We start from the raw sequence: 24951 nt of genomic DNA, 5'->3' as shown, positions 1-24951 counted from the left end.
ATCCCATTTCCCCTGCAGTTGCGGTGAGAAACGGGTCAGGTCCACAGAGAAAGGCCTCCTGCCCCTGCTACTGCGGCCCGGTGCCAGTGACAGCACCCTGTGCCCACAAAGATAAATCCCGGCACCTCCCAGGGCTGCCAGCTTTGCCATCTGAAAAGTGAGCTGTTGGTCCGAACAGTACCCAAATGTAGAGGCCCAGGGACCCGAGTCCTTTCAGCACACGGGCTGCTCTCCAGGTCTAAAGCTGTCCAGGGCGACAACTGAGTGGGTGTGGACAGTGCTGACTCCTACCGTGTCCTCCAGGGAGGCTCCCCAGGGTCATTCCACTCGGCACTTGGGCCCACCATGCCACGTCAGACAGGCTGAAGAGGCAGCCGAGGAAGGGGCTCGCGAGGATGAGCTCTGGCCTGCCACGCCGTGGCTGCCCTTGCAATGCTCCTCTTCCCATCGGCCCCTTCAGCTGACAGCCCAGGTTATCCCGAGGCACTCGAGTCTCTTTGCATGGGGAGGAAAAAGGAGCGGGGAGACACAGACCCGAATGCGACCGACTGTGTAAAGCATAAAGCTCTCCCACAGTCGGGGAGGAGGTAACAGAGCCAGCGCCAGGGCGAAGAGTGACAGACACATCTGGAGTGTGCAGCTGAAGGGAGCCCCTGCGCTTGCGCACACCGAGGGCCGCTGTCTGCCTTGGTCCTGGGCCTCGCCTGCAGCCCCTGGCTCTAGCCTTTGCTGCGCAGTGACGTCAAAGGCAACCCCTGTCTATTGAACGGGTGCCCTGTTGAGTGTGGCAGCTTGCACGTTTGGCTCGTGCATGAAGCAAGGACTTGCCGCCGCCACCCCCAAGTCCCACTGGCCGCCTACTTCTGGTGAGGCCACCGAGTCTTTTCCGGGACTACCAATCTGAGCCGACCGACCGTAGCCAGCTTATGCTCTCTTCTTGCCTGTTTACGGGAGAGCAGAGTAGACAAGGGTTGCTGAGCAAGAGACCGACCCATTCGTGGAACCCTTCAGGTGTGCCTGAGCAATGGGCAGCCGGTCACTGGGGCTCTATGCAAACTGGCTACCACCTGGGGCCCGGGGTGGGGGTGGGGAGACAGAAGGGGAAAGGGGGAAAGGCAGGTGTGAGCACTCAGGGGGGCATGTGGTCTTTGAACCAGGCTACCCCTATTTTAGTTTGTTTCTCCGACCAAGACCTGCTTAGAGAAGGAAATGGCTTGTTTGGGCTTCCTTCCTGGCCACAGGCCATCACTGAGGGGCATGGGGGCAGGAACCAGAGCAGAGGCCATGGAGGAGTGCTGCTTACTGGCTTGCTCCCACGGCTTGCTCAGCCTGCTTGTTTTTTCTCTGCAGCCCTGGACGACTTGTCCAGGGATGGCACAGCACACCTCCCTCAACAGTCATTATTCAAGGAAATGCCCCGCAGACAGGTCCACAATCAATTCCCCAGCGGAGGGTCCCTCTTGGGATTCCCAGATGACTCTAGCTTGTGTCAAATCGACAAAAACGAGTCCCCCTTTAATTGAATGCTCTGCCCGATGGCCGGTGGCTGGTCATAAGTCAGTTGTGAATCCACCCCTGCCTATCCCCCCCCCAAAAAAGGTAGATGGGTGCTGAGCCCAGACTCCCTTGCGCTACGACCCAACCATGCAACCTTGTCAAGTGACATCCCTCCTGGGTTCCGGATCCACCTGGGGTAGGCAGAGGTGCCACAGCACTATGACAGGTTGCAGTGTGGGACACGAACCCTGAATCCTATGTCCTATGGTCAAAGTGCAGTTACAGACATGAACAGCAGCCACCAGAAACCACTCTGCCGCGAGAGGCAACTCTGGGTGCAATATCCTGGGTTCAAATCCCAGCTCCTTCAATCCCAGGTGTGAGGCTTTGTAGACAAGCAACCTGGAAGAGGAATTAAAACCCCTGCTTCCTGCTGGCTTCTCCACTCCTTTCCCTCTCTCGCCCTCCCCCTCCTCAGTACCCTCTTTGGTGAGTGACAGAGGCAGGCAGTCACAATGCTGCCCGCGTCCTTTCTGATCCTCACCCATTGGTTAGCCGCCTCTCTCAGGGCAGTGCAGCAAATCCTGTCCCCTCCCTGCCTCCCTCCCGCCCAGGACACAAGGCGCTAGGAGCTCAGTCTCCATCCAGCTCCAGCAGGAGCCAAGCGTTGGGAGCACGTTAGGACAGGCTCCTACACACGGGGCGTCTGGACAAGGACCCGAGGCTCTGGGACCCGGGAAGCAGAGGATCCTCCAGCACCCCAAGCCCCACGCAGAGCCCCACAGAGTTGCTGCTGCATTCACCAGCACCCTTCGCCGCTGCTGCAGCCCAGGAGTGCTCCGGAGCTCACCCGAGCTGAAGAGGGGAAGCAAAACCTCCAGATGGGCCAGGGGCTCCGGACTCTGTCCTGGTAGCAACATCCAGAAGCAGGACCGACTGAAGTGTCTGGGTCCCCATCTGGACACCACCCCCCCACTCCCTCCCCCGTGCCCCGCCCGCCCCGGCCGTGGTCTTAGTGACCTCGCTGCCCGGCCAGCGGGGGCACCAATTTCTCCTCAGGTGCGCGCAGCAAGGCAGGAGGAACATCATGGAGGCTCTGAGCACTGGCCGTCTGCAGCAGAAGTGAGGAGGTCCTGCCGGGGTCGGCGGGACCCGCGGATCATGTACGGCGACGTGTTCAACGCCACCAGCGGCCCGGAGGCAGCGGGAAGCGGCGCGCTGGCCCCCGGGGCCACTGTCAAGGCGGAGGGTGCTTTGCCTCTGGAGCTGGCGACCGCGCGTGGCGTTCGGGACAGCTCGGCCACCAAGCCTGACCTGTCCACCTACCTGCTGCTCTTCTTCCTCCTGCTGCTGTCCGTGGCTCTTGTCGTCCTCTTCATCGGCTGCCAGCTGCGCCACTCGGCCTTTGCTGCCCTGCCCCACGACCGCTCACTGCGCGATGCCCGTGCGCCCTGGAAGACGCGGCCGGTATAGAGCAAATGGAGTCAGAGGGGCCGCGGGGCGCTTGGTCTTGGCCTTGCAGAGCAGAGCGGGGTGGGCTCCAGAGTCGCTGGCCCCTGGAACACTTCGTCTAGACCTAAAGACCCTCTCGGACCTGAAGAATAAGAGATGGTAGGAGAGCTATTGAGGTTGCGAGGTTGCATGGGGTCTTGGCTCAGGTACCTGAAAAGTACTCCCCAGGCGAGTCCCCCCTCCCTGTCCACTACCTACAGAGGGTCCTGCCAGGAAACCATCCAGAAAGAGGAGTACCCACCGGGACGCAGGAGCCTGGCCTGCCTGGTGAGTTCCTGATTTTGCTCGCAGCAGGCACTGCGAGCTCGGGACTAACCAGGAGCTGCCTGTCCCGACTGGACTCCCTGCTGCCACAGCTCTTGTTCTTTGACCCTGGGGTTCCCATAGAGAAATGATGCGAGGTTTCACTGTGTCGGGCTTGGGTTCAAGTACCCAGTTTCCTTTAAGAGCGGGGGTTAAGGGGACCAATGGAGGGGCAGATGGTCACAGCCGCTGGCTGCTGCAACGGAGAGTCAGTCTGCACCTCAAGCCTCCACGGACCCTATTTCTGCAATAAAAACTCACCACATTAAACCCAGCACTGAGAACACTGATCACACCATTTTGGGAGTGGAATATGGGCAGGCCTATCCCCAGCAGGCTTAGACCTGCAAGAGTCAGGACTGTGTTGAGCATACCTGCTCCTCTCTGGTTCCCCCCGGCATTTTACCTGCTCTAGAAAGTGTCTTGTTTTGTTTTCTGAGGCTCCTGAACCAGGGCAAGGGCTTGGTGAAGGTAGATCCTGAAGCGGGAGACAGAGCATCCTCGCAAGCAGAGAGAAGCCAGTCCCGGGAACCCCACAGAAACGCTTGCATGGGGACGAGGACAAAGAACTGGACAGTGAGGAGATAGGTCAAAGTTAGCCTAATTCCAGGGACGTGCTTGGTTTTTGACACAGGGTCTTACAGCCCTGGCTGGCTTGGAACTTAGGGAGGTTTGCCTGCCCCTTAGAATTAAAGGTATGGGCTACCATGCCAGGCCGGGGAGTTATCTTAATGGGTGTGTAGAATACTTCAGGAGTCACTTGGCTTAAAGAGGTTCACTTCACTCAAGCCTAAGAGACTTTTTTTTTTTTTTTACTGAAGAACTTGACATATTAATCCAGTTAAATCTAGACCATGCTGGAGTCATGGGAGCTTAGAGAATCTAAACAGGAAAGCACATTGGCCCAAATGCATACACACAGAGAATTCTGAAGCATTTAGAGGGGGTTTCAGACATGTTCAGATAGCCAAACAGGAGACCCAGGGAGACTAAGCAGGGCTCTCCATCATGCCTCCTACCCCTACCTAGGAAGCTGGGGAGGTTGCCGGAGGAAGTGGGAAAGCTCTGGGTTTGGACACTCACACAGCCAGGCTCTAGAGCTCCCCACTCCCCATCGGCTCACAGCACTTTAGACTATTATTTGGAAATGGAGCCAAACATCTCTAAGTTTTTGGGACGGATAGCCCGGCAAATCCACATGCAACATGGTTGCACTGGAGACTACGTGAGCATAGATAGATATGTAAACCATGAGCCCCTAGCTGGCATACGAAAATCACATGCTTGGGGCTGGGGGACGGAAGGGGTAGGGAAGGTATGGAGGACAGGACCTTCCTCTCCTACATCCCAGTGGTCAGCTTTGAAGGTGGTGTGCAGCGTCAGAGCCCACCTCTGGCTTTCCATGCCAACTTGTCTCTCAAAAGCCATATGACCTTGTATGAATTATTTAACCTATGTCCCGTGGCCTCCTTTGTGAAATGGGTATATGTTATCCTAGCTCTGCCAGGTAGCAGACTAAACCAGTGCAACGGCCTGCACAATGCTTGCACAGAATGAGCTACCAATGTTAATTTTTCTTAAATTGAGGTACAGACTTGAGGCAGCACTGCTGAAGGGAAGCTGACACCCAGACAGGGTGTGCTCACCACCAGACTTCTGTGGCCACAGGGGTGGCCCCCTCAGAGAACATGACTGAGTAACTGGCTATGACGCCAGTCACCTGTGGTTCCCTCGACCTCTGTCAGCTATAGCCACAGTGATCCAGCACCATTGGGATCACTGAGCAAGGTGACAAAAGGTGCTAAGGTAGACGCACGCTGGAACACATCTCTGGCTACTTCCCATAGATGCTTCTGGAATACATTTTCAGATGATTGGGCCTCCGTGGATCTGTAATGTAGAACGCAAGCCGAGTCAGAAGGACGCCGAGTGCCCGCACCGCTGTTCTGAATAACTCCATTCCATTGCGTAGGGCGGTGCTGGACTAGCTGAGCAGCAATGTTTCTTATGCTGGACTGGGGTTCTCCAGGAGCAGCAGAATGTGGCCAGGTTCCCATTTGTCCACTGGTGACATGCGAATGGACTATGATGTGATTGCAACTTAGCATCCTGGACTGAACGATATGTATGCTCTCCCCAAATTCACATGTTGAGGTCCTGATTCCCAGAACGGCTGCGTTTGCAGGGAACAGGCCCTTCATGAAGACATGAGTGAAGTCCTCACCCCCCCCCTCGCTCCCCGTAGCTGGGAGGGCGATGTGAGCACATCTAGAGGTGCTGGCCACACACAAACCCTCTTCAGAAACTGACTGAACCAGGCTCTTCCAGCGGGACTTCTAGCTTCCAGAACTATGGGAAAATACATACCTATTGTTTAATCTATCGAATTCGGTATTTCGTTTCAGCAGCCCCGCAGTTACGACAGGTGGCGGTCAATAGGCTAGAAACAGCCACCCACAGCTTTCTGCCTCTGCAACCCTAACCCCAAACGGAAATGGAAACACCTTAAGAGAGATGGGTGCGGTGGGCTAAAAATAGGAAGTGACTGTGCCATGGGCGTTTGTACCCCTGCTCAGACAGACCCTGGAAGCAGCAGTGTTAGCAAGACACTCTGACAGGGTGGGGAGGGGGGAGCACAGGGTTGCAGATAATGGGAACCAGGAAGTGACAACAATGGGGACCAAGTCAGTGGTGACCCAAGTCTGATCACACACTCTGTACCCGAGTCACATCTGTGAGCCTCTGAAGCAGCTACCCTGTGGCACTTCCAACACAGACATCCCAGGTCAAGTGCTCAGCTCATGTAGGATATGACGGAAGTACTTGAATGTGAGCTATTGCTGTGGTTAGTTGGGATGCTGACTCCAGCAGGACAGACGGTTTTTCACGAGACTTGGGGTCTTGTCATCCATACAGGACTAAGTAGACAGGGAGGGAGGGTCTGCAGTTCCAGCAGGTCTGCCCAAGCCAGAGGCAGCTGGACCTCATCCACTCCATGGTTTCTGGTACTCCTCAGAGGACCCTCCCACCACAGCTGAGCGGCTCTGTGCCCCAGCTGGGCATCTCACAGGAAAACTCAGAAAGTCTAAGACCATCACCTTTCCATATCAGTTTAAGGGTTCTTCAGCATTCTCAATCCTGATATTAACCGCATTAGCATATGATTGCCCCAGGCTAAAAAAACCAGGGTGCTCCTATGTTCGTGTGTTATCTGCTGAACGTCCTTCACCCCCTCGGGTCCCTCATCTCCACTACCGCCACTCAACCTCAAAGCGCCCTCCCTTCATCTACTTCCCATCGTGTGTCTGACTGAGGCGTCTGCTCCCTGCTTCCTCTCCAATGGCTTCTCCTTTCCCTCCTGAGTGAAAACAACTGAGCCCACAACCAGCCTGGCTCCCCCATATTCTTGAACTTGAAACCCTTTAGTCCCTAGGATCCTTCCGCCCCATGCTGCTTTCTCTCCCATCTTTGTCAAAAGGACATGCCTGAGCCCTCCGCACTGATGAGTTCTATTCTGGGCGAGCCCAGTCATCGGGAAGATGACTTACAAGGATATTAGCTCACTGAACAGAACAAACTACACTTAGGAAAGCACAGTACTGTGTTTCCCCACCGTCGGTCTCCCTTTGGGCTTATTACCTCATCCTACACTCTCAAAGTGGACATTTCAAACTTGGTGCTCCCTCCTCTCTTTGGTCCCTAGTGAGAGTTATGACATGGCTATAATCAGCCTGTTTCTTCCCCACAATTGCACACATATTTTCCAGAAGCCCAGCATGTTTTAAAGACAGCAAACACGCACTCAGTAAGCACTTGTTACCTACACTGGGGGAAACGGCTAGATGAGTTTTACTTGTGCATCTATTTTTGATTTTCCACCTGAAACTAAACCTGTATCTGGCAAAATAGAGTTGAACTCTCTCTTACTGACTGGTCTTCCAAGTAGCCCATTTCCCAAGGTGGTAATCCAGTGTATGTAACACTGGAGTTACATACAACACTGAGCATGGGATTTATACATTAGTACATGTCCTATTTTTGCTTATAACACTGCACTTCCTGCAGGAAAGAACAGATCTTAGCCCTGATGCTCCTATGCCTTAACTGCCTGGAACAAACATGTTCAACCCATGTCACATGCTGACTTCACTTTTGTCCCCTGAACTTTAATCCCAAATTAGCTTTTCGCTGAGCTCTTTGCTGGCTACTGCATTCACAGCTGTAATCTTCCCCACCGTCCCTTCCCAGCGTTTTCCCCTTAGGATTTACCAGTAAACGTCCAGTTTACTTACCTTGTCTGGTGTCTCCATCAATAAGAATGAGGATTACAAGGAAGAAATTTTTATCTGTATATCCGCATGACACATACAGTTCTCAAATGTTAGTTGCATCAAGGTCAGGACTAGGCAGGCTGGGCAAAGGGAACACAGGGTACAGAGAGAGGGAGGTGAAGCCTGTAGTGGGTTTAAGCAGATCACGCAGGACGATTCTCAGAGGCCTCTGCAGCTGAGTTCACGTCACCAGTGTTTACATTTTCCCCATATTCACTGGCATTGCTCACTTGGTCTAACCCACTCTAAGTTAATGAAAACCACATTTTGCAGAAGTGTGGGGAGATTAATTGTGGAATGTTTGATGTTAATTACACTTCTGAACTAATGTTGACACAAAGCTGTCCAAGTCCTGGGCCTTTATCACCCACATAACCTCCACCAAAATTAATCGAGCTCTCAGAGGCCTCCTGTGCAGCCCACGTGAGAGCAACAAAAGGCCTTCCCTATGCGCAACGGTTGGGGGAGAACCTCCCCGGCCTAAGCCAGAGCACAAAGATGAGGGCGCACGCATTCACCTCTAAGCTCTAAAATAAGAGTGCATGTGTCTCTTCTGGTCTCCTGCTGTCCTTTTTACTTTCTCCCAGAGAGCACCAAATGCCAAAAGGTGAAAGCACCAACTCAACTGCTAATTTTATAGGTCAGCGAAGCAAGTTACAGCACCTGATTACATCACGGCAAAGGCCCAAGGGCTCAAAGACAACCAATAGATTAAGTGCTGCAATTTCTTGGCTGAATTTCCCTTTGAGATGTGGTGATGAGCTCTAACGATGTTGAGCTAGAACCAATTTAACTAAAAATTGTCTTATTATGTTACTTAAAAGGTAAAGTCCAGTATTAAAATCGCACCAGGCTTCATGTCATACAGCAGATTTGGGAACTGATCCGACAGGGGATGCAGGTCTGTCTTCGGAAGCCAGGCGGGTAACAGCAACAGCCTGTAATGTTTCGGGAGTCTCTTGGACATCCTGACCAACAACTCACAAAGAGCCTTCTCATGCCTGGTGTCAGGGGGTTTTGTCAGATGGTCTTTGGCTCTTGGAGGGAGCACTGTCAGTCCAAATGAGGAATTTTCACTTAAATTACATATTTATACATACACTTACTTGTATTATAGGTTTTCTAAGGTAGTTAAGGATTCCTTATAGTAGTTTCAGACATCTTATTTTACCTCTTTCCTTCTATCACTGATCTCCCTTTCTCCTCCCCACTTAGAGACCCCCCCTTGCCAACCAGATCACCTGTGCCTATTTCCTTCCCTATTGCCCCCCCCCACTCTGGTAATGGTCCCTGTTTACTTCCTGGTTTCTGCAGTTACTCCATGATATGTCCCACCTGAAGATTTGGAGCTAGGAGCTTCCAAGAAGAAAGAAAATGGAACGTTCTATTTCCAGGTCTGGATTTACCTCCCCCGATATTTTTTTCCAGTTCTACCTGTCTACCCGGAAAGCTCACGACTTTCTTTACAGCCGAACAGTATTCCTTAGCGCCTAGATACCACATTTTCATTGTCCAGTCATCAGCTGAAGGTCATCTAGGTTATTCCCATCTCTCCTAGCTATTGCAAATAGAGCAGCAATGAACTTGGCTGAGCAACTGTGTCGAGTCTTTGGGGTACGTTGTGTCGAGTCAAGGAGTAGCACAGCTGGGTCACACGGGAGATTTGTTTTTCACCTGAAAATTTTCCATGCTTTCATAGCTGCTGCACCAACTGCTGTACTAAAAAGTCTCACCAAAATGACTGCATAAACATCAGCTGAACAAGGACAACAGCAGCCAGATATGCCACCGTGGATGGACGAAAGACTGCGCTGCCTCTGCCCTACACAGAGAACCACAGGCAACAGGACAATACTGCGAGTGGGAGGGGTCTTCCTGGGGAGAAGCATGCTAATTGGTTGCCCGGTGCCCGGTGCCCTGCCCTGAAGGCAGGCATGCAGGTGACACTGAACAGGTGAGCAGGCTGTGTCTGGGAGAACACTATGTATGCGTGTATGCATCTAAGCATGTAAGTAACCATTAATGAGGAAAGAGGCCATAGACTGAAGGAAAGCAGAAGGGGGTTGTAGGACGACTTGGAGGGAGAAGGAGTAAATTATACTATATTGTAACCTCAAAAATAAAAGACATGGGCATCAAACCAGTTTCCCTTGGAACACACGAGAAGTGGGGTGCAGAGCGCCACTCATTGTCTGGGGCTGGTGGGATGGCCCAGTGAGTGCTGTGTAAACATGAGGGGCTGAGTTCAGGTCCCAGTGCCCACATAAATCCAGGTGTGTGGGGTGACCCGGTGCTGGTGGGCAGACAGACGGATCCTGGAGCTTGCTGCCCAGCCGGTCTAGTCAAGTGGTGAGGTGAGGTTCAGCTCCTGTCCCCAACAGCAGACAGACAGTGACAAAGAAAGGCAGCTAAGACCAACCTGCAGTGTGCGTAGGTGAGTGTACGTCTACACTGTACCCAGGAACATACTGCGCCCCACACACTCAGAGTCACCCACAATGAGCTGTGAATCTGTCAAAGGAAGCCAAAGACCAACAGCAGGTGACTGCCTGAACAGACACCGGAGCACACACCTACATGTCCCGTGGTCTGACAGTTTTAGGGTGTGCTTTTCTGTGCTGTCAAATTTCTCTGTATTTACCTTGGATCCTTAAAATGAGATGAGTCAAGTTTATGGAGTGAAGAAGGGGTGAGATCAAGACATAGTAATCTGGGGTAGGTATAGCTCAGCTGAGGCAGTGTCTTCCCGACACACAAGCGTTCTTGACAGACACTGCCTAGTGGGCGGTGCCCGCAATCCCACCACTCAGAAACTAGAGGAAGAGATGCAGAACGCAGTCGCCCTTGGCTACTCGACTACACACGAGACTACGGCTCAAACAAAAAGCAACCAAACAAATCCATCTCCAGACGTGAACAAACCGCTCCGGACATGGCTCTCGCCAATTGTCACACTTAGTTGCCTCTCAATTCAACACGGAGGATAAGAGTCCTCAACACTGGCCAAAACCCTCTCTCACTGTTCCATCTAAAGACCTTTCAGTCTGGGGGAGGTCAAGATGCTCACAGCTGGTCTTCAGGGTTTCCCTACTGCCCACTCCCTTATTCCTTAAGGAAGCAAAGTGGAAAAGGGAAGACTTAGGCTGAAAAAAGAAATGAAAAAATAATTATTAGATTCAACAAAAGCTCGTACTTTAACTGGGGGGACATTTTGAAAGCTCCTCTTTCCAGCATGTATCACAGTTTTAGATTAGAACTCTCTTAGGACTGCCTGCTTGCCCGTGGCCTTCTCAAGCATACTTGCGAAACATAGCATCACGAACACCGCTGTCTCCTAGACGGTCAGCATCCACTAGGTCCTGCCACTGGTCATCCCCACTGTTTGGGTCCTACCAAAACGAAAGCTCATGATGTTAGGATTCAAGAAGCCGGTATCACAGTGCACTCTGCTTCTAACCCAACCAGACTGCCAGAAAACACCTTACTAAACAAAAATAAGTCAAGGAAAGCACTTGTAGGAATTCCTCTAAGAAAGCACTGTCCCTAAAGAGAAGAATATCTGTGCTCTTTAACTTTGTTCTCTGAGGTACAGAATCTAGTCTGTCTTTCTGGCTGGCCATGGCACTGCTAGGGAAGGCACGCACCAGACCATGGCAGCCTTCGGTTACCAAAGATAGGAAAGGAGACAAAACTTGAAAAAGGAAACACTAATGGGCCAGAGGGCAAGGGCGCGTGCTGCCACACCTGAGGACTGAGCTTGATCCCTGGGATCCACATGGTAGAACAGAATCCCTAGTTGTGCTTTGACCTCGACAAGCACGCTGTGACACAATTGCCGCCCCCCAACACACACAATAAATAGCCTAAGAGTTTTTTTCCTTTTTAAAATTTAATTTGGAAACAAGCTTGTTTTACATGTCAATCCCAGGTCCCTCTCTCTCCCCCCTCCCCTGCCTCCCACCGACCCTCTGTGTCATCCCTAAAGGGGTTTTTAAGTTTAGCCAGTTCACTAAGAAGACCATGGGCCAACAGTTTATCAACTAAGGTCAAGGTCAAATAGTATTAGAAATACTAGCTTTAATCAAAATAATAAAATTTAACAGATAATTTAAATGAATTATCTTATTCCAAGCAGTAGTCTAAATACTTTGACTTGTACCGCTTAATTTAACTTTTCTATAAAGTATTATTTTACAGATGCAGAATCTGAAGCACAGATTGGTTAGGCATCCTGCTGAAGAACAGAGCCATAAGGCCCAGGACTCAGTACAGCCAGGTACACTATACAGCAGCTTTGTAAGCAAAGCCCCTCACTCAGAAGAAATCTAGAAAAGTTACTAAACTAAAACACCATAGAATAGGCCTTAATCTTTCTTAAAAACAAAACACACAAAGACAGGGACTCCCTATAACACAAAAAAGGAAAGGACGGCAACTCCCACACAGATGGAATGCACAACACTACCTTTCTGAGCACGGCTCACGCGTGTGGTTACAGGGCACACGCGTGTGGTTACAGGGCACCCGTGAGGTCTATGCACCTCCTGTGGACAGCACTGTAATTCTGCATCAATGAAAAATCTCACTGTCCCTAGTCACCACTGTATGAATCGTGAATCAGGGCAAAGTCCCAGAAAACAAAGAAAAGACAGACGCCACAAGCAAATTTTGAGGTTTATTAAAATAAAGTATTAGCAAACAGTATGCAAAAACAAATTTCTTAAGAGTTATGGCTTTGAGAACCACAATATAGTAAAACCTAATACATGTTTGTAAGTATCAAAAAGTAGCAGAGTTGAAGCGTGTTTTCGTTTTCTACAACACCAACAGAAGCAGGACCAGTACACGTAAGCCGACCACAGCGCGGCCAGACATTGGTTCACTCTTCACCATCTACGTGAGATCACTTCCTCTAGGAAGGCAGACAGGTGCACACAGGCTCGTCATTCTCCATGATTATATCTTACCTGAATTTAAATGAACTTACATTGCAACTTTAAGCAGTCATGCTAGAGAGTACCATGGCCAACAGCCAAGCTTTAGCTCCTTTACGAGAGGGCCAAAGCATTGGCCTCACCAATGGTATCAGAAGAGCACAGTCGACTGACTTAAAAGATTTCCTTTCAAGAGGACTTAGGACTGACTCTCTGGCCTAACTGGAGTGTTGTTACGGCTAACACTTGAGTTCACAGTAACAAAGGCATGGCAACTGTCACCAGCTAAATGTTTTAACCTCCAGCCCTAGCCAGGAAAGGACCTAGTGACACAAAGGCCTGGTGACAGACACTGTTAAACACTGCTGCCCGTTATCAGCACACACTCAACTGCAGCCCAACAGAGTCCACAGAAATGCCCCAGTGTCTGTCCAGCAGACAGAAAACTCGGTTAGTTACAACAAATGCCTTTCACTTCCTATGCATGCATCTTATTAAACAAGAAAAACTTCTAAGAATTGGTACCTTCTGAAAGAGAAAACCCTACTGCTATGAGGAAAACAGCCACTTAACTGGACAGTACCTTCAAAAGGTTGCCCTAGATAGTATTGGGGCCACCTATAAGCCACCATTTAGGAAAACTCCCTCCCCTACAATCATGAAATGCTTCTAAACCCAGAGGTTACCTACTTTAAAAGCTGTCTGCTTGTTTAGCTCTGTGTATACTGAGAACACACATTTTTACTGAGACCCCAGGTAGCAGAGGACTTACTTGGTAAGACAAAGAAGGGGCTTTAGAGCACTTCAAAGATAATAGGTCTACATGCAAACCATCATAAAGTTCAGGGGCTGAACTTTAAAAACCAGCAGAAAACACTGAACCTGTACACTGTACACTGTGCCTGTAATCCTACAACTTCAGAATTACCTCAAGTTTGGGGCTACCCTACACAATAATTTCCAGGTTAGCCAGGGAAATACAGAGAGACAGTTGCTGTTCAGCGATGACCTCTCTCTTATCCTGCAAAGATCCAGTCCCAGAGCCGACTTTGCCCTCAGAAGAGAGAAGTTTGTGTAATCCTTGTCCAGGTAACTTAGTTCTAAATTTTAAATTTAGTTCTTTCTGCAGTGCAAGCACAAAACTCGCCAGCCTGCCTGACTCGGTTTCCTGCAGCAGTAAGGTTTCATTGTTTTATAACTCTCCTCCCAAAGGTACTACTGGCAAGGGAAGGAAAGCTTCCCACAGGCCCTCTCAGACGGCAGACAGGCTGCCGAGGTAAGGCCCAGGCTTTGACAGTACGTTTCATATTGCCACGTCACTGTCATTTACATCCCCCACAAGGTCTTAACTTTCCAACACCATAAACAAACGGCACGTTCCTGTCTGCATTCCTAGTGTAGCTGGTTGAAGTATTCTACCTAGCAGTCTTAACACTGGTCTCATCAGCAACCCAGGTACGTCTACCACCACTTTTCTTACACCAGCAACCATGAAACATTACAGAAAAGGATTCACATTTTGTTCTATTTGTCTGTCATTTTAAAACTGGTTTCTTCCTACAATTTTATCTAAAGTATAGTAGTGATTCTGCAAGGCCAACAGCGTGTCTACGAGGTTACAGGTAGTAAATTTGGTTTGCTAACAACAACCAGGCCACACTGTGGGTACACCAGTCACATGGGCCTCAGGCCCTGCTTTTTTTCCAGTTGGCATCTTGCTGCCATAATTTATGACTGAGGTTCTGATTCTGTCACTTGCAGAAGCCACCAAACTGATGGCAATTTTCACTATTTGCAGACCTATATTTTTTATTTGGCATACACTGATGTATTTTTCATACTAAAAATGTGAACACTGAACTGGGGATGTCACTCGGTTGGCGAGCACACGCCTAGCAGGCATGACGTCGTGAGTCTGATCGTCAGCACCACAGAAGCTTGGGTATGATGGTGGGTGTCTGTCAGGCTAGCACTGGGAGGTAGACACAGAAGAATCAGAACTCAAGGCCACCCTCAGCAACTTAGCATGGTCAATGCCAGCCTGGACCACATGAGACTCATCACAGACAGATGTTCTGGGTGCTGATGGCCAACATTTGTTGCACCAAACACCAAGTTAGAGCCACGCTTTTCTCGAATGGCTTGTTTAGAAGCACTGCCTTTGGCAGGCCAGAGACGCATTTGTTTTGCTTTTACCTTATGTGCACTTTCTTTTTCTACCCACAGACATAAGCATATCCTTAGACAGACATTGGAGGGGCAGACAGACTGCAGTTTTCACTGACAGATCACAGAGGTGATGTTGACAACTCTTAAGGAACAGGTTTGTACTTCTCCATGGAACTCGGGACAGCTAAGAGCTTTAGTCCTGCCGTTCCACAGAAGGCCAATCACACAGAACGCTGCAGCCCGGAAGGCTGTGACATGATGACTGTGGAAAAACATCTAACCCTGGTGAAACAAGGAACAAGCAAGGCGCTTGTTTTCCAGACTTCAGCAGAGCTCACGGATGTGGACCTGTCATTCAACGCAAGACGGCTTCCTACAAACTTGCTCTTAAAGACTGTACCTGAGCCTGCTAAATAAAAGAATAATTACAAAGCAGGTATTCTCTTTCATGGGGCTGATACATTCTGCAAGTCTGAAAATATATGCTGCGGAATACTTATATTGAAGACTCAAGCTACTGAAGACGCAGCAAAGCACGTCCTCTGAAGGAGTAAAGCCATCCAAACGGCCACACTCTGAAAGGCAATAAATAATGACACAGGAAACGAAAGGAATCACACCCCCGCCCCCCCCAAAGAGCTATGCCTTCCTCATAAAGGCAGGGACGGCACTGTAACAAGTCAAACCAGAATAACGTTTACAGCAGCACAACACAGTGGCTCTAGAACATCAAGCCTCTCCCTCTGATAGGGAAATCAGGTCACTCTCTTCTTTATTAAAGTAGTGTCTTCATTCTCAGGCCGCAAATGTCCATCTGACTGCTCCCTAGAAAGTGGTTACAAGTCCTAAGGCCAATGGCACAGTGAACTACATGGGTGTCTTAGTGCACTCCCTGCCTGTGTCTGAGAAGATGGTGTTGTGGAAAAAAAAAGAAAAAGGCAGGGCACTGACCCGAAGAGAGTCCAGTCTAAATTCCCTGTTACACGACGTTTGAAATGAGCGGTCCCAACCCCCTCTGATGACTTATTCACTATCACGCCAGCAGCCTCCTCCTCGGGGCCCAACCAAAAGCCTCTGATGGCTACATTGCATAGGTCCTTGTATGAGAAGTCTGGTATGAGAGCAGTGGTATTAAGTACATGGCCTTTCAATATTAATAACATCCATAACATTGTAGGGAATTAACAGGCACCTTAGTAGGAGCTACAGAATAACAACTTCAAAACTAGATTGAAAATTAAAAGCTAGCAAAAGCATCATGTTCTACAACTGTAGTCTCTAAATGGCAGTGCTAATACAAGGGAGTGTCAAGGGGGGAGAGAAAAGATCTAAGACCAGATCACCTGACTGTGTGTTATCAGGGTTAAACTAAACCTGTCACCCATAAAAGTGCAAAATGAAAAGATTAATGCACATCAAAATTAGAGTTCTTGAAACACTGGCCCAAAGCAGCAAACACAGCTGAACAAGGCCATGCACATTGTAATTGTTAAGTAAAACTTATGACAAACTTGAGTAAATGACATATAATAGAGATATTTAAAAAGGAAATGTTTTACAAATGATATATATCACAAAGTCACATTACACTGACAAACACTTAGCTATATTAAATGTCACTGTATGACATCTGGAAATCCACCACCTTGCTTTCACTGAATGGCACGTTAGGAGTGCACAGTGTCCTTCAAACAACAGAGTCAACAGTTTCCTTTAAGCCCCTACCATGTCTTTGCAAAACAATGTACTATGCTTTATCAAAGGTGGTAGGACAAAGAAATTACTAGAAACATAGCATCTAGCATTTTTTGTGTGTTTTTGCCCTCTTACAAGATAAATCTTCATTATGTGATGCGCTACTTTGTAACAAATTAACAAATGAAAAAACTGTTGGGACAATGAACATGAGCATCTTCCAGTTTAAGATCAATGCCAAACGTCTCAAAGGGGGCAAAATACTCTACATTGTTTACAATACTTTTGAAAGTTAATCACAACAAACATGAATACAAACAAATGGAAATTCATCACAAAATACAAATGTGTTGGTCACAATTATGTAGAAAAAATAATCCATGATATCTGTTTCCCATGTCAGCTCACAGTGTCTGTCCTGGAAATTCCTCTAAAATTAAAACAAGTCCACTAAAGATACAGGTGAAAAGAATACTTCTGCACTATGAAACAGAAGAAATGGGGTTGAGAGGAGAGCCCATCTGAGTAAGGACTTTATCTAGCCACTGAAGAGGCCCATGGAGGTGAATCTCAATCCAGCATGGAGTACTAGTAACATCCTGTCGATGGTACTCTGCTCCCCAGCCCTGAAAATGAACAGAAAGCAAATCAAATGCCTCTTCAACAGTTAACAGTCTACACCAACTATAACAATAAAAAGCTCAAGTGTAAAAACACAAAAAACATACTTAAACTGAACAACTACAGAAAACCAGTCACCATGATACTAAGAAAATAGTTACATTATTCAAAGCTATAAAGTTTTAATAAATAACAGAATTTCTGACGGGGCCAAATATATCTATTTCAGAATGTTTTTAAATTTTACAAAGGCCACAGACTATGATCTTTCACAAGTTTTTTAGAGGGGGCTACTCTTGTTGTTTTTTATTTTCTGTAGTAGTCACATTAAGCCATTATCCTTAAAGGAGAAATTAATAAGATAAAGTAAGCTCCAGATAAAAACTGAAATATATACATTTTTTACTTTTGACTTCCTGATTTATCAAGTTCTGTCTTTCTGATTAGTCCTTGCCTCAGGGAGACTAGGGGGAATACAGAGAAGAGAAGTGTGCAGGCAGAGGAACTGGAGAATAAATAGAAAAAAAAAAGCCATATTTCAAAAGAGGGAAGATAAAGTAAATTCAGATAATTGATAAGCAAAAAAAACAATGGACTGGGATTAAATGTCAAAAAAAAAAAAAATAAGCAAGCAGACAGACTCGCCCTCACATGAGCTGATGCTCTTCCATAACTAACCGTCCAGGGTGGGGGGGGGGGGAGTGGTGAAGCGAAGGGGAGGCGGGGACGCAAGCTCCGACTGCACAATTCTACCACTATGATTTTTTCAACATTTTGTTAATGAGATACAATCTATGAAGTGTTCAATAAAAGCAGGCTGAAGTGATAGTGTCATTCTTGCCAGGTGATGGTGGTGCACACCTTTAATCTCAGCACTCAGGAGGCAGAGGCAGGAAGATCTCTGAGTTTGAGGCCAGCCTGGTCTACAGAGTGAGTTCCAGAACAGCCAGGGCTGCACAGAGAAACCCTGTCTCTAAAAACCAAAACAAAGTAAGTGACAGGCTTTATAAATCCTCCGGACAGGGCGGGGTCACTGTAAAGCAAGTTAGTACTATAGTTAAGTCTCCCAAGTCACTGTGATGGAGTCTGAGGCACTCAAAATGTAATTTCAATATTAAATGTTTTCCAAGAATTTAGTCTCCTAGCTGAAATATTTTAAAATCCTTACCCAATAACAAAATTATCAAGGATTTTATGTGTAGATTACAAAATTAAATAGTCTGTCATCTGGTTAAAATGTTAAATTTAAGAATTTCATTTAAAATACAACAAATTGGGTCAAAAGTAGTGATTATCTTCATCTAATAATTTTTTATATATTATGGATCAAACCACTCACCTTGACAAAACTCATGCGAATGGTGCACATTTTGGTGAGCTCATACACAGCCTCAAACCCATGGTTGACAGACTGAGCCAGAAGCTGGGCAAACTCCTGATTGTTGAAAATCTTGAGGCTGCAGCTACTGGGGATCTTACAGACAGTGGTGGGGTGGAAGCCATGGTGGAAGTTGCAGTTCCTGCTCTGCACAAAGATGCTGCTGTCACTAAGGCACTCGGCATACACCTCCCCACCAACGTAGTACAGATGGACACCTTGGAGAGAAGCACGGAGAAAGGAAGGCTTAGCCAAGCACTGAAAGGAGCCAGACATGCGTGTGGCGCAACCACAGAACCCAGAGATGCACAGCAAATGCCAACGATCACCACTAGATGGCCTGCCGTAGCCAAAAATAATCAGCCTAACTCTAACCGATCCTTGGGCCGCAACTGGCAGGGTGATTAAGGAGCCTGCTCTCAGTTCATGTTTGCTCTTCCAACCATCTTTGTTTCTCTACCAAAGAAAAGATGCTCTTTAAAAATTCATTCTATGAGTGCTTTCAAAGGGTTACCTGGAGTTATCGATCATCATAAAAGTTAGTGAAGTTTTCCATTGCTTGCCAGCAAAGAGGATCACAGCATTTCAACCATCACCCAGAGGTCCATGCACACATATGACTTCAGATTACAGAAAGCGCTTTGAAATGGCAGACTCATTTTTCTTTCTGCCTTCCCTCCCTCCCTCCTTGGAACTGGAGCAAAGGCTCAGTGAATGGCTGGTCTTGCAGAAGACCCATGCTGGATCCCAGCACCCACATGGAGGCTCACAAACATCTATAACTCTCGTCTCAGGAGATCCCTCTCCGTATGGCCTAAGGGCACTGTATGCATGTAGTGCAGACATACCCATAGGTAAAATGCCTATACACACAAAATAACACAACTTTTTAAAAGTTTTCTACAAATACGCTTTTAAATGCTATGAGACAGCAGTTCTAATAGTAAAATTTAAGCTAAACTACTAAAACGCTAACTCACCCACCAAATACTTTTCCAGTATATCTAAGAATTACCTCAAGTTTTCCAGCCCAATAAGCAGACACTGCTCTGAATTTGGTGTACATCTTTTTAACCCTTGTCACAGGTTAAGTATGTTCCTATATGGTATGTTTGTGTGTGTCTGTGGGTGGAAACTTTGATTTATTTTTAAATAAGTCACCATTGTTCTTGCCTCACTCACAGGACAGCACGCTGCCCACTGCCATGTTCTAGATGACAAGACCATACTGACCACCCTCAACAGACAAGTTTCCATTACTGTCGGTGACTATACACAGTGTCTTTTAGCAAGAGCTCCATATATGCAAATCTCTGCCCAAATATAAGTAACAGAACTGTGTCAATATATGGTATTAAAAGCTGGGGTTTGCTTCTGAGTAAACAGAAATGGAGCAGGTTCAAAAGACTGCAGACTGGGAATACTGGTCAATAAGGGGAAACTGATCTTAGCAATGACCAAAGAGATACTCTTAAATTATCTTCACTGTAGCAGGAGAGGACTAGAAGATAAACCCACAAAAGAAAAACATTTCACAAAAGAGGTCAGGACAAGTTGACAATGAAATCACTAGAAACTGTTCAAAAACATTTTGGATTTTTTTTTGTTTTGCCTGTTTTTTTTTTTTTTTTTTTTGTTAGACAATCTTACTATACAGTCCAGGATGGCTTTCAACTTGGGACCCACCGGCCTTAGCCTCCCAAGTACTGGGACTAGAGGTGTGAGCTACTTCACCCGGCTTCAGCCCATTTTTCTGACTCTTCTATAAGAAAGCCTATCACAATTATAATCTGCCATTTTTACTATCTTTGACTAACACTCAAGTCAAAGCGGCACAGAGCAGCAGGGATGTAAAAGCAAAACTGTTCGAGAGCCATGCAAAGCTGAGGTGGCCTCTCTGTGTGTGACACTCGAATTCCACGCAGTGTGCAAAGCACTGCACTTTTCTGCAAGTGCATTCCTGGACAGATTATAGGTGAACTCTAGTGAATGAGGTTTCTCAATGCTCTCCCTCTACTTCTGCCTCAGACTCCACTTCCCCAATACTGTACTAATCTCAGAATAGAAAACATCCCAAATGCAGCAATGCTAAATTTCTAACCCTTCACCATGCATAGATTTTTTTAAAAAAATATGTTATAGGCTAAGCATTGTTGTAGCTCCTGAGGACACTGCTGTGAACAAGGTGAATTCTTGTGTCTCTTACATTCCAGTTAGGCCCTGACTTAATCTGCCTGAACTGTTAGGGTAAATATTGAAGAAGCTGACAAGAGGTCTTCAATCTTCAGTACTAAAAACAAAAACTAAGCAGAATAAAGAAGAAAGACTGTCGTGTCTTTATTTGATCACATCCTTTAATATCTGCAACTTGAGGTAAAAGCCATGCCTTAGGATTTTTTGGATGTTTCCAGTACCTTCTGCAATGAATTGTACTGAGTCAGAAAAAAAAGGGACTTAGTTCAACTGAATGAAAAGAAGTGACAAGATTACCTTTTCCAATATGTCGCCTAGTATTTTCAATAGTTGAATTACGATTAACATTTGACAACAATCCCAAGCAGAATCTACTTTTGTTATTTGAAGGGTCTGTGAATCCGTCTACTAACACGCTAGTAGAAGATGCATGGAACGCTTCCCCAACACGGTTGTTTAGTTCATAGTAGACAATTGAACACCAGTGCTTGGGCTCTTCATAGGCAACCGGCTGTACATCTGCAAGCAGAGAAGAAGTTGAGGGACTGATTATCTGGCCCACCAGCATCTCTGAATATTCATTTACCCTTTGGTCTAGCCGAGCATTATATCACAGAGAAAACAGGTACTTCATTTAAATTTCACTGACATTCTTGCATTAGAGTCCAAGGCAACTCATTGTGGCCTGCCCAGATAGTTATAATAAAACACCAAGTCTGACTGGCTTAAATTCAAAACAAAACAACAATAACAAAACCAACACAATTATTTCTCAGTTTACTCTAGAGGCTCAGATATCAGGTGTCAGCAGATGTGCTGTCTAGCGGAGACTCACTTCCTGGCTTATAAACAGAGAGAGCTGCCCTCTTGCTGTGTGCTCCTAAGGCCTTACCTCAGAGCATACTCTGTGTGTGTGTGTGTGTGCGCGCGCACGCATGTGTACACGTATACTCACGTGCACACACACATGTGCTTCTTGCCTTCCTCCCACTGTTTTGAGGCAGGGTCTCTTGCATCCACTTCCTACCTCACTGGAGAAGTGCTGGGATCACAGAGACATGCTAGAGTTTTTGGTACGGTGATTCCAGGGATCTGAAACCAAGTCATTAGGCTTGCCCAAGAAAGTGCTTTTACCCGCGGAGCCATCTCCCTGACCTCTGTGTCTAATTATGTAAGGACAAGTAACTCTATCTTAAAGACCCTAATCTCAGGGGTTTATTTATCCCTAACAGCCTTTTAAAGGCCCTATCTCTAAATAGAATTATACTGAGAGTTGGAGGGACTAGCAATTAGGTCCTTTACTATCTCACATGCAAAGAACACATAAATCCCACCTCCCAAGTTCCCAGAGACTTAATTCATACCAGCAAAACTGTAAGGCCCATAGTTAATCTAGAGAAAATTTCTCAAGGAAAAATGCCTCTTCAACTACAACGTGGCTGAGCTGTGCATTAAGTTCTGCACCGTAGAGAGCTGTAGACTAAGTGTCCTCACCCATTAGTTCATCCAACCTGATGAAACAATCACCCTCTTTGTGCTTACAACCAAATAGCTTAAGTGTGCTGACTTGTAAAAGCCTAACAGCCTTCTTACTCCTGATCCATCTCTGTCCTCTCAAGTCAAATTAACTCTGTTCCTGATGGAGGGGACCGATCAGGTCCATACTTCATACCCGTAGTAATATCACTATCAAATGTGAACAAAATCTTTAGTTTCTCTCCAAACACAAACTAGTATTTACAATGTGTATGAGATGAAAAATAACTCTGAAATCTTAAGTCCTTTTTAAAGTAATCATTCCCTTTTTAATCTTTCTTGTCATATTTTACTACTTAGCTTAAGAATATCTACAGCTAAATAACTGATTTTGCATCTTTAAAGTTCTACATTACACAAACACTAGAGCCCAACACAATCCAACCACGATGACGATCTGCTACAAGGAAGCCCGTTTCCTGCCACCGTCACCGGTGGGCCTCATTCAGGTTGGAAGGTGCAGAAGCATCACCCTCAGCACTGGACTCTTAACGTGTAGAGAATGTGTTCCCAGGGGATGCAGGGCTCTCCACTCCTTATTGGTCACCAAACTAGCTCTTCCCCAGCCTCTCCTGATCCAAAACCACACCCTCATTTTTAGATAGCTAAACACAGCACCACATCATTCTAGCTACAGCTTCTGTCTCAGGTGGTGTCGGATGCTCTAGGAACACCACTGAGGGAGTGATGCAAGCAACAGAAGTCTGTTTCTCAAAGTCAAGGTGCAGTGGCTTCAGTATGTAATGAGGGTCACGTCCCGGTCCGTAGACAGCTCTCCTCCTGCTGTTTGCCAGCACATCCTTTCCTTGGTTTGTGCTCGAGGACAGAGAGAGAACAAGGGTGTCCTCTTCTTGTAAAGGCACTCACCTCATCAGGAGGACCCCATCCTTACGACCTCATTTAGACCCGATTGCCCCCAAAGACCACATTTCCACATACAACCACACTGGCACTCAGGGGTGCCATACACAATTTGTGAAAGACACAACTCCAAATACAGTCACAACAGCACCTCTGAAATAGGTCTGCAATAACTAACACAGGCTTAAACTACTCAAATAAAATTCTTTTCCAGCAACTAAAACTACTTAACTATTAAGTATCTGTAACACTATTCTAAACAAAAAGATGAATTAAAGAACTAAGTGAGGGTCGCTGGGTGTTGGTGGCACACGCCTTTAATCCCAGCACTTGGGAGGCAGAGGCAGGCGGATCTCTGTGAGTTCGAGGCCAGCCTGGTCTACAGAGCGAGTTCCAGGACAGCCTCCAAAACAATAGAGAGAAACCCTGTCTAAAAAATAGAACAAAACAGTGTAAATAGCAGCATCTTGTACTTTAACTTGTGGCATGCTGTAGTGCATGTGCGAATGACAGGAACAACATCAAGAATTGAGGCTGATCCTTGCCTTCCACCTTCTTTGGGGACAGGGGCTCTTTAATGTTTGCTACTTGCTTTGGAAGCCCAGCTGGCTCTCAAACTTCCTGGGAGTCTTCTGTCTCCAATTCCTTCCCCTGGAGGAGCACTGGGATTACAGGTGTGCTATGCGCCTGTCTTTTATGTGGATGCTTGGGATCTGAACTCAGGTCCTCACACTGGCACAGCAAGGCTTTACTCAGAGACATCTCCCTAACCCTAAAATGACAGTATAGGATCTTACTATTTCTTGTTTGTCAATCAAAGCATCCTATAGTAATACAGCACACCGCCCAGGCATTACAACAGCCACTAGCAGGGGATGAGGAGAGCAAGGACAATGGCACAAACAACAGAAAGCAAACTCGTGACGAAGTGGAGAACTCGGGAACCTATGCAGCATCACTGAGACAGCGGCAGCTCTGAGCAGAGTTTGGGGGTTTCTAAAGTCAAACATGATTAGTATGTAACACAGCAATTCTACTCCCAAGTACATACAACACTCAAACAGATGGACTGTACAAAGAGACCCAAGCAACAGTCTCTGCTGTGCAACAGTCAAAAATATTCATAAATAGATAAATGGAGAAACAAACATATACATGTCATTCAGCCCTAATAGGGAATGAGATTTGAACATGTACTTGGAATCCTTGGAAATGCCACACTAACAGAAAGAGACAAGACACAGAGGACAGGCAAGTACTGGACACCGGAGAGTCCACCTAGACCAGACACCCAGGACAGGTGAAGTCAGACAGGAAGTAGACTGCTGTTGACCAGGAGGGAAAATGGAGAGATCTTTAACGGGCACAGAGTTTGCTTAGGAGATGACAGGCTCTGGAAACGGTGACCAGAGCTACATAATGCTGGATGTATTTAATATTACTGAATTGTATGTTTTGACAAGAGTCCCTAAATATATGACGCAACTATCAAAAGAGTAGAAAGTAGAAACAGGTACTGCTTCAGACTTCAATCTTTTAACTTTAGAAAGAAAACAGGCAAGGACACACATAACTTGAGCACTGTAACCGAGCAGCCTCTGAGCATGATGGCTGCAGCCTACACAGCAGAGTGGGAAAATACACGAGAGAGCACTGTTCACCTAAGGAGCGACACTCTGACAAATGCACAACACACACAGGCCTCAAGGGTACTGAGCTACGTGAAATAAGCTAGTCATTACAAGCAGGTATTGTACGGCTCTACTTACATGAGGTTCCTAAGAGTAATCAAAATTATACAGAGGGACAGCACAGTGGTGGTGACCAAGGGTAAGGGGTCGAGTGACTATAAGGACTTATTTAATGGGGACAGAATTTCAGTTTCACAAGGTAGAATGGTACTGAATGATGACGTCAATGG

The 24951-nt window shown here is 47.0% G+C and overlaps 2 protein-coding genes across 3 annotated transcripts in view; one reads left to right on the top strand and one right to left on the bottom strand.

Moving 5' to 3' along the window:
- Positions 1-1933: 1933 nt before the first annotated feature.
- Positions 1934-9783, top strand: Smim32 (small integral membrane protein 32). The gene is made up of 2 exons (XM_040756070.1): positions 1934-3108; positions 9343-9783. Exon 1 carries the CDS (start codon positions 2659-2661, stop codon positions 2968-2970), a length of 312 nt encoding a protein of 103 aa, XP_040612004.1. The 5' UTR covers positions 1934-2658; the 3' UTR covers positions 2971-3108; positions 9343-9783.
- Positions 9784-12305: 2522 nt separating this feature from the next.
- Positions 12306-24951, bottom strand: part of Smad5 (SMAD family member 5) — a 37245-nt gene continuing 24599 nt past the window's right edge. For both annotated transcript variants that reach the window (XM_040756068.1, XM_040756069.1), the window contains exons 5-7: positions 20931-21152; positions 18402-18658; positions 12306-17067 (exon numbers count right to left, since the gene is read on the bottom strand). In XM_040756068.1, the coding sequence (XP_040612002.1) occupies positions 16924-17067; positions 18402-18658; positions 20931-21152 (623 nt within the window). In that variant the 3' untranslated portion in view covers positions 12306-16923. The remainder of the gene's footprint in view (positions 17068-18401; positions 18659-20930; positions 21153-24951) is intronic.

The sequence above is a fragment of the Mesocricetus auratus genome, unplaced genomic scaffold (assembly GCF_017639785.1).
Source record: "Mesocricetus auratus isolate SY011 unplaced genomic scaffold, BCM_Maur_2.0 Super-Scaffold_100013, whole genome shotgun sequence".
NCBI lineage: Eukaryota > Metazoa > Chordata > Mammalia > Rodentia > Cricetidae > Mesocricetus > Mesocricetus auratus.
Note: the sequence above shows the minus strand (reverse complement) of the source record. Positions and strands in the feature narration are given on the sequence as shown.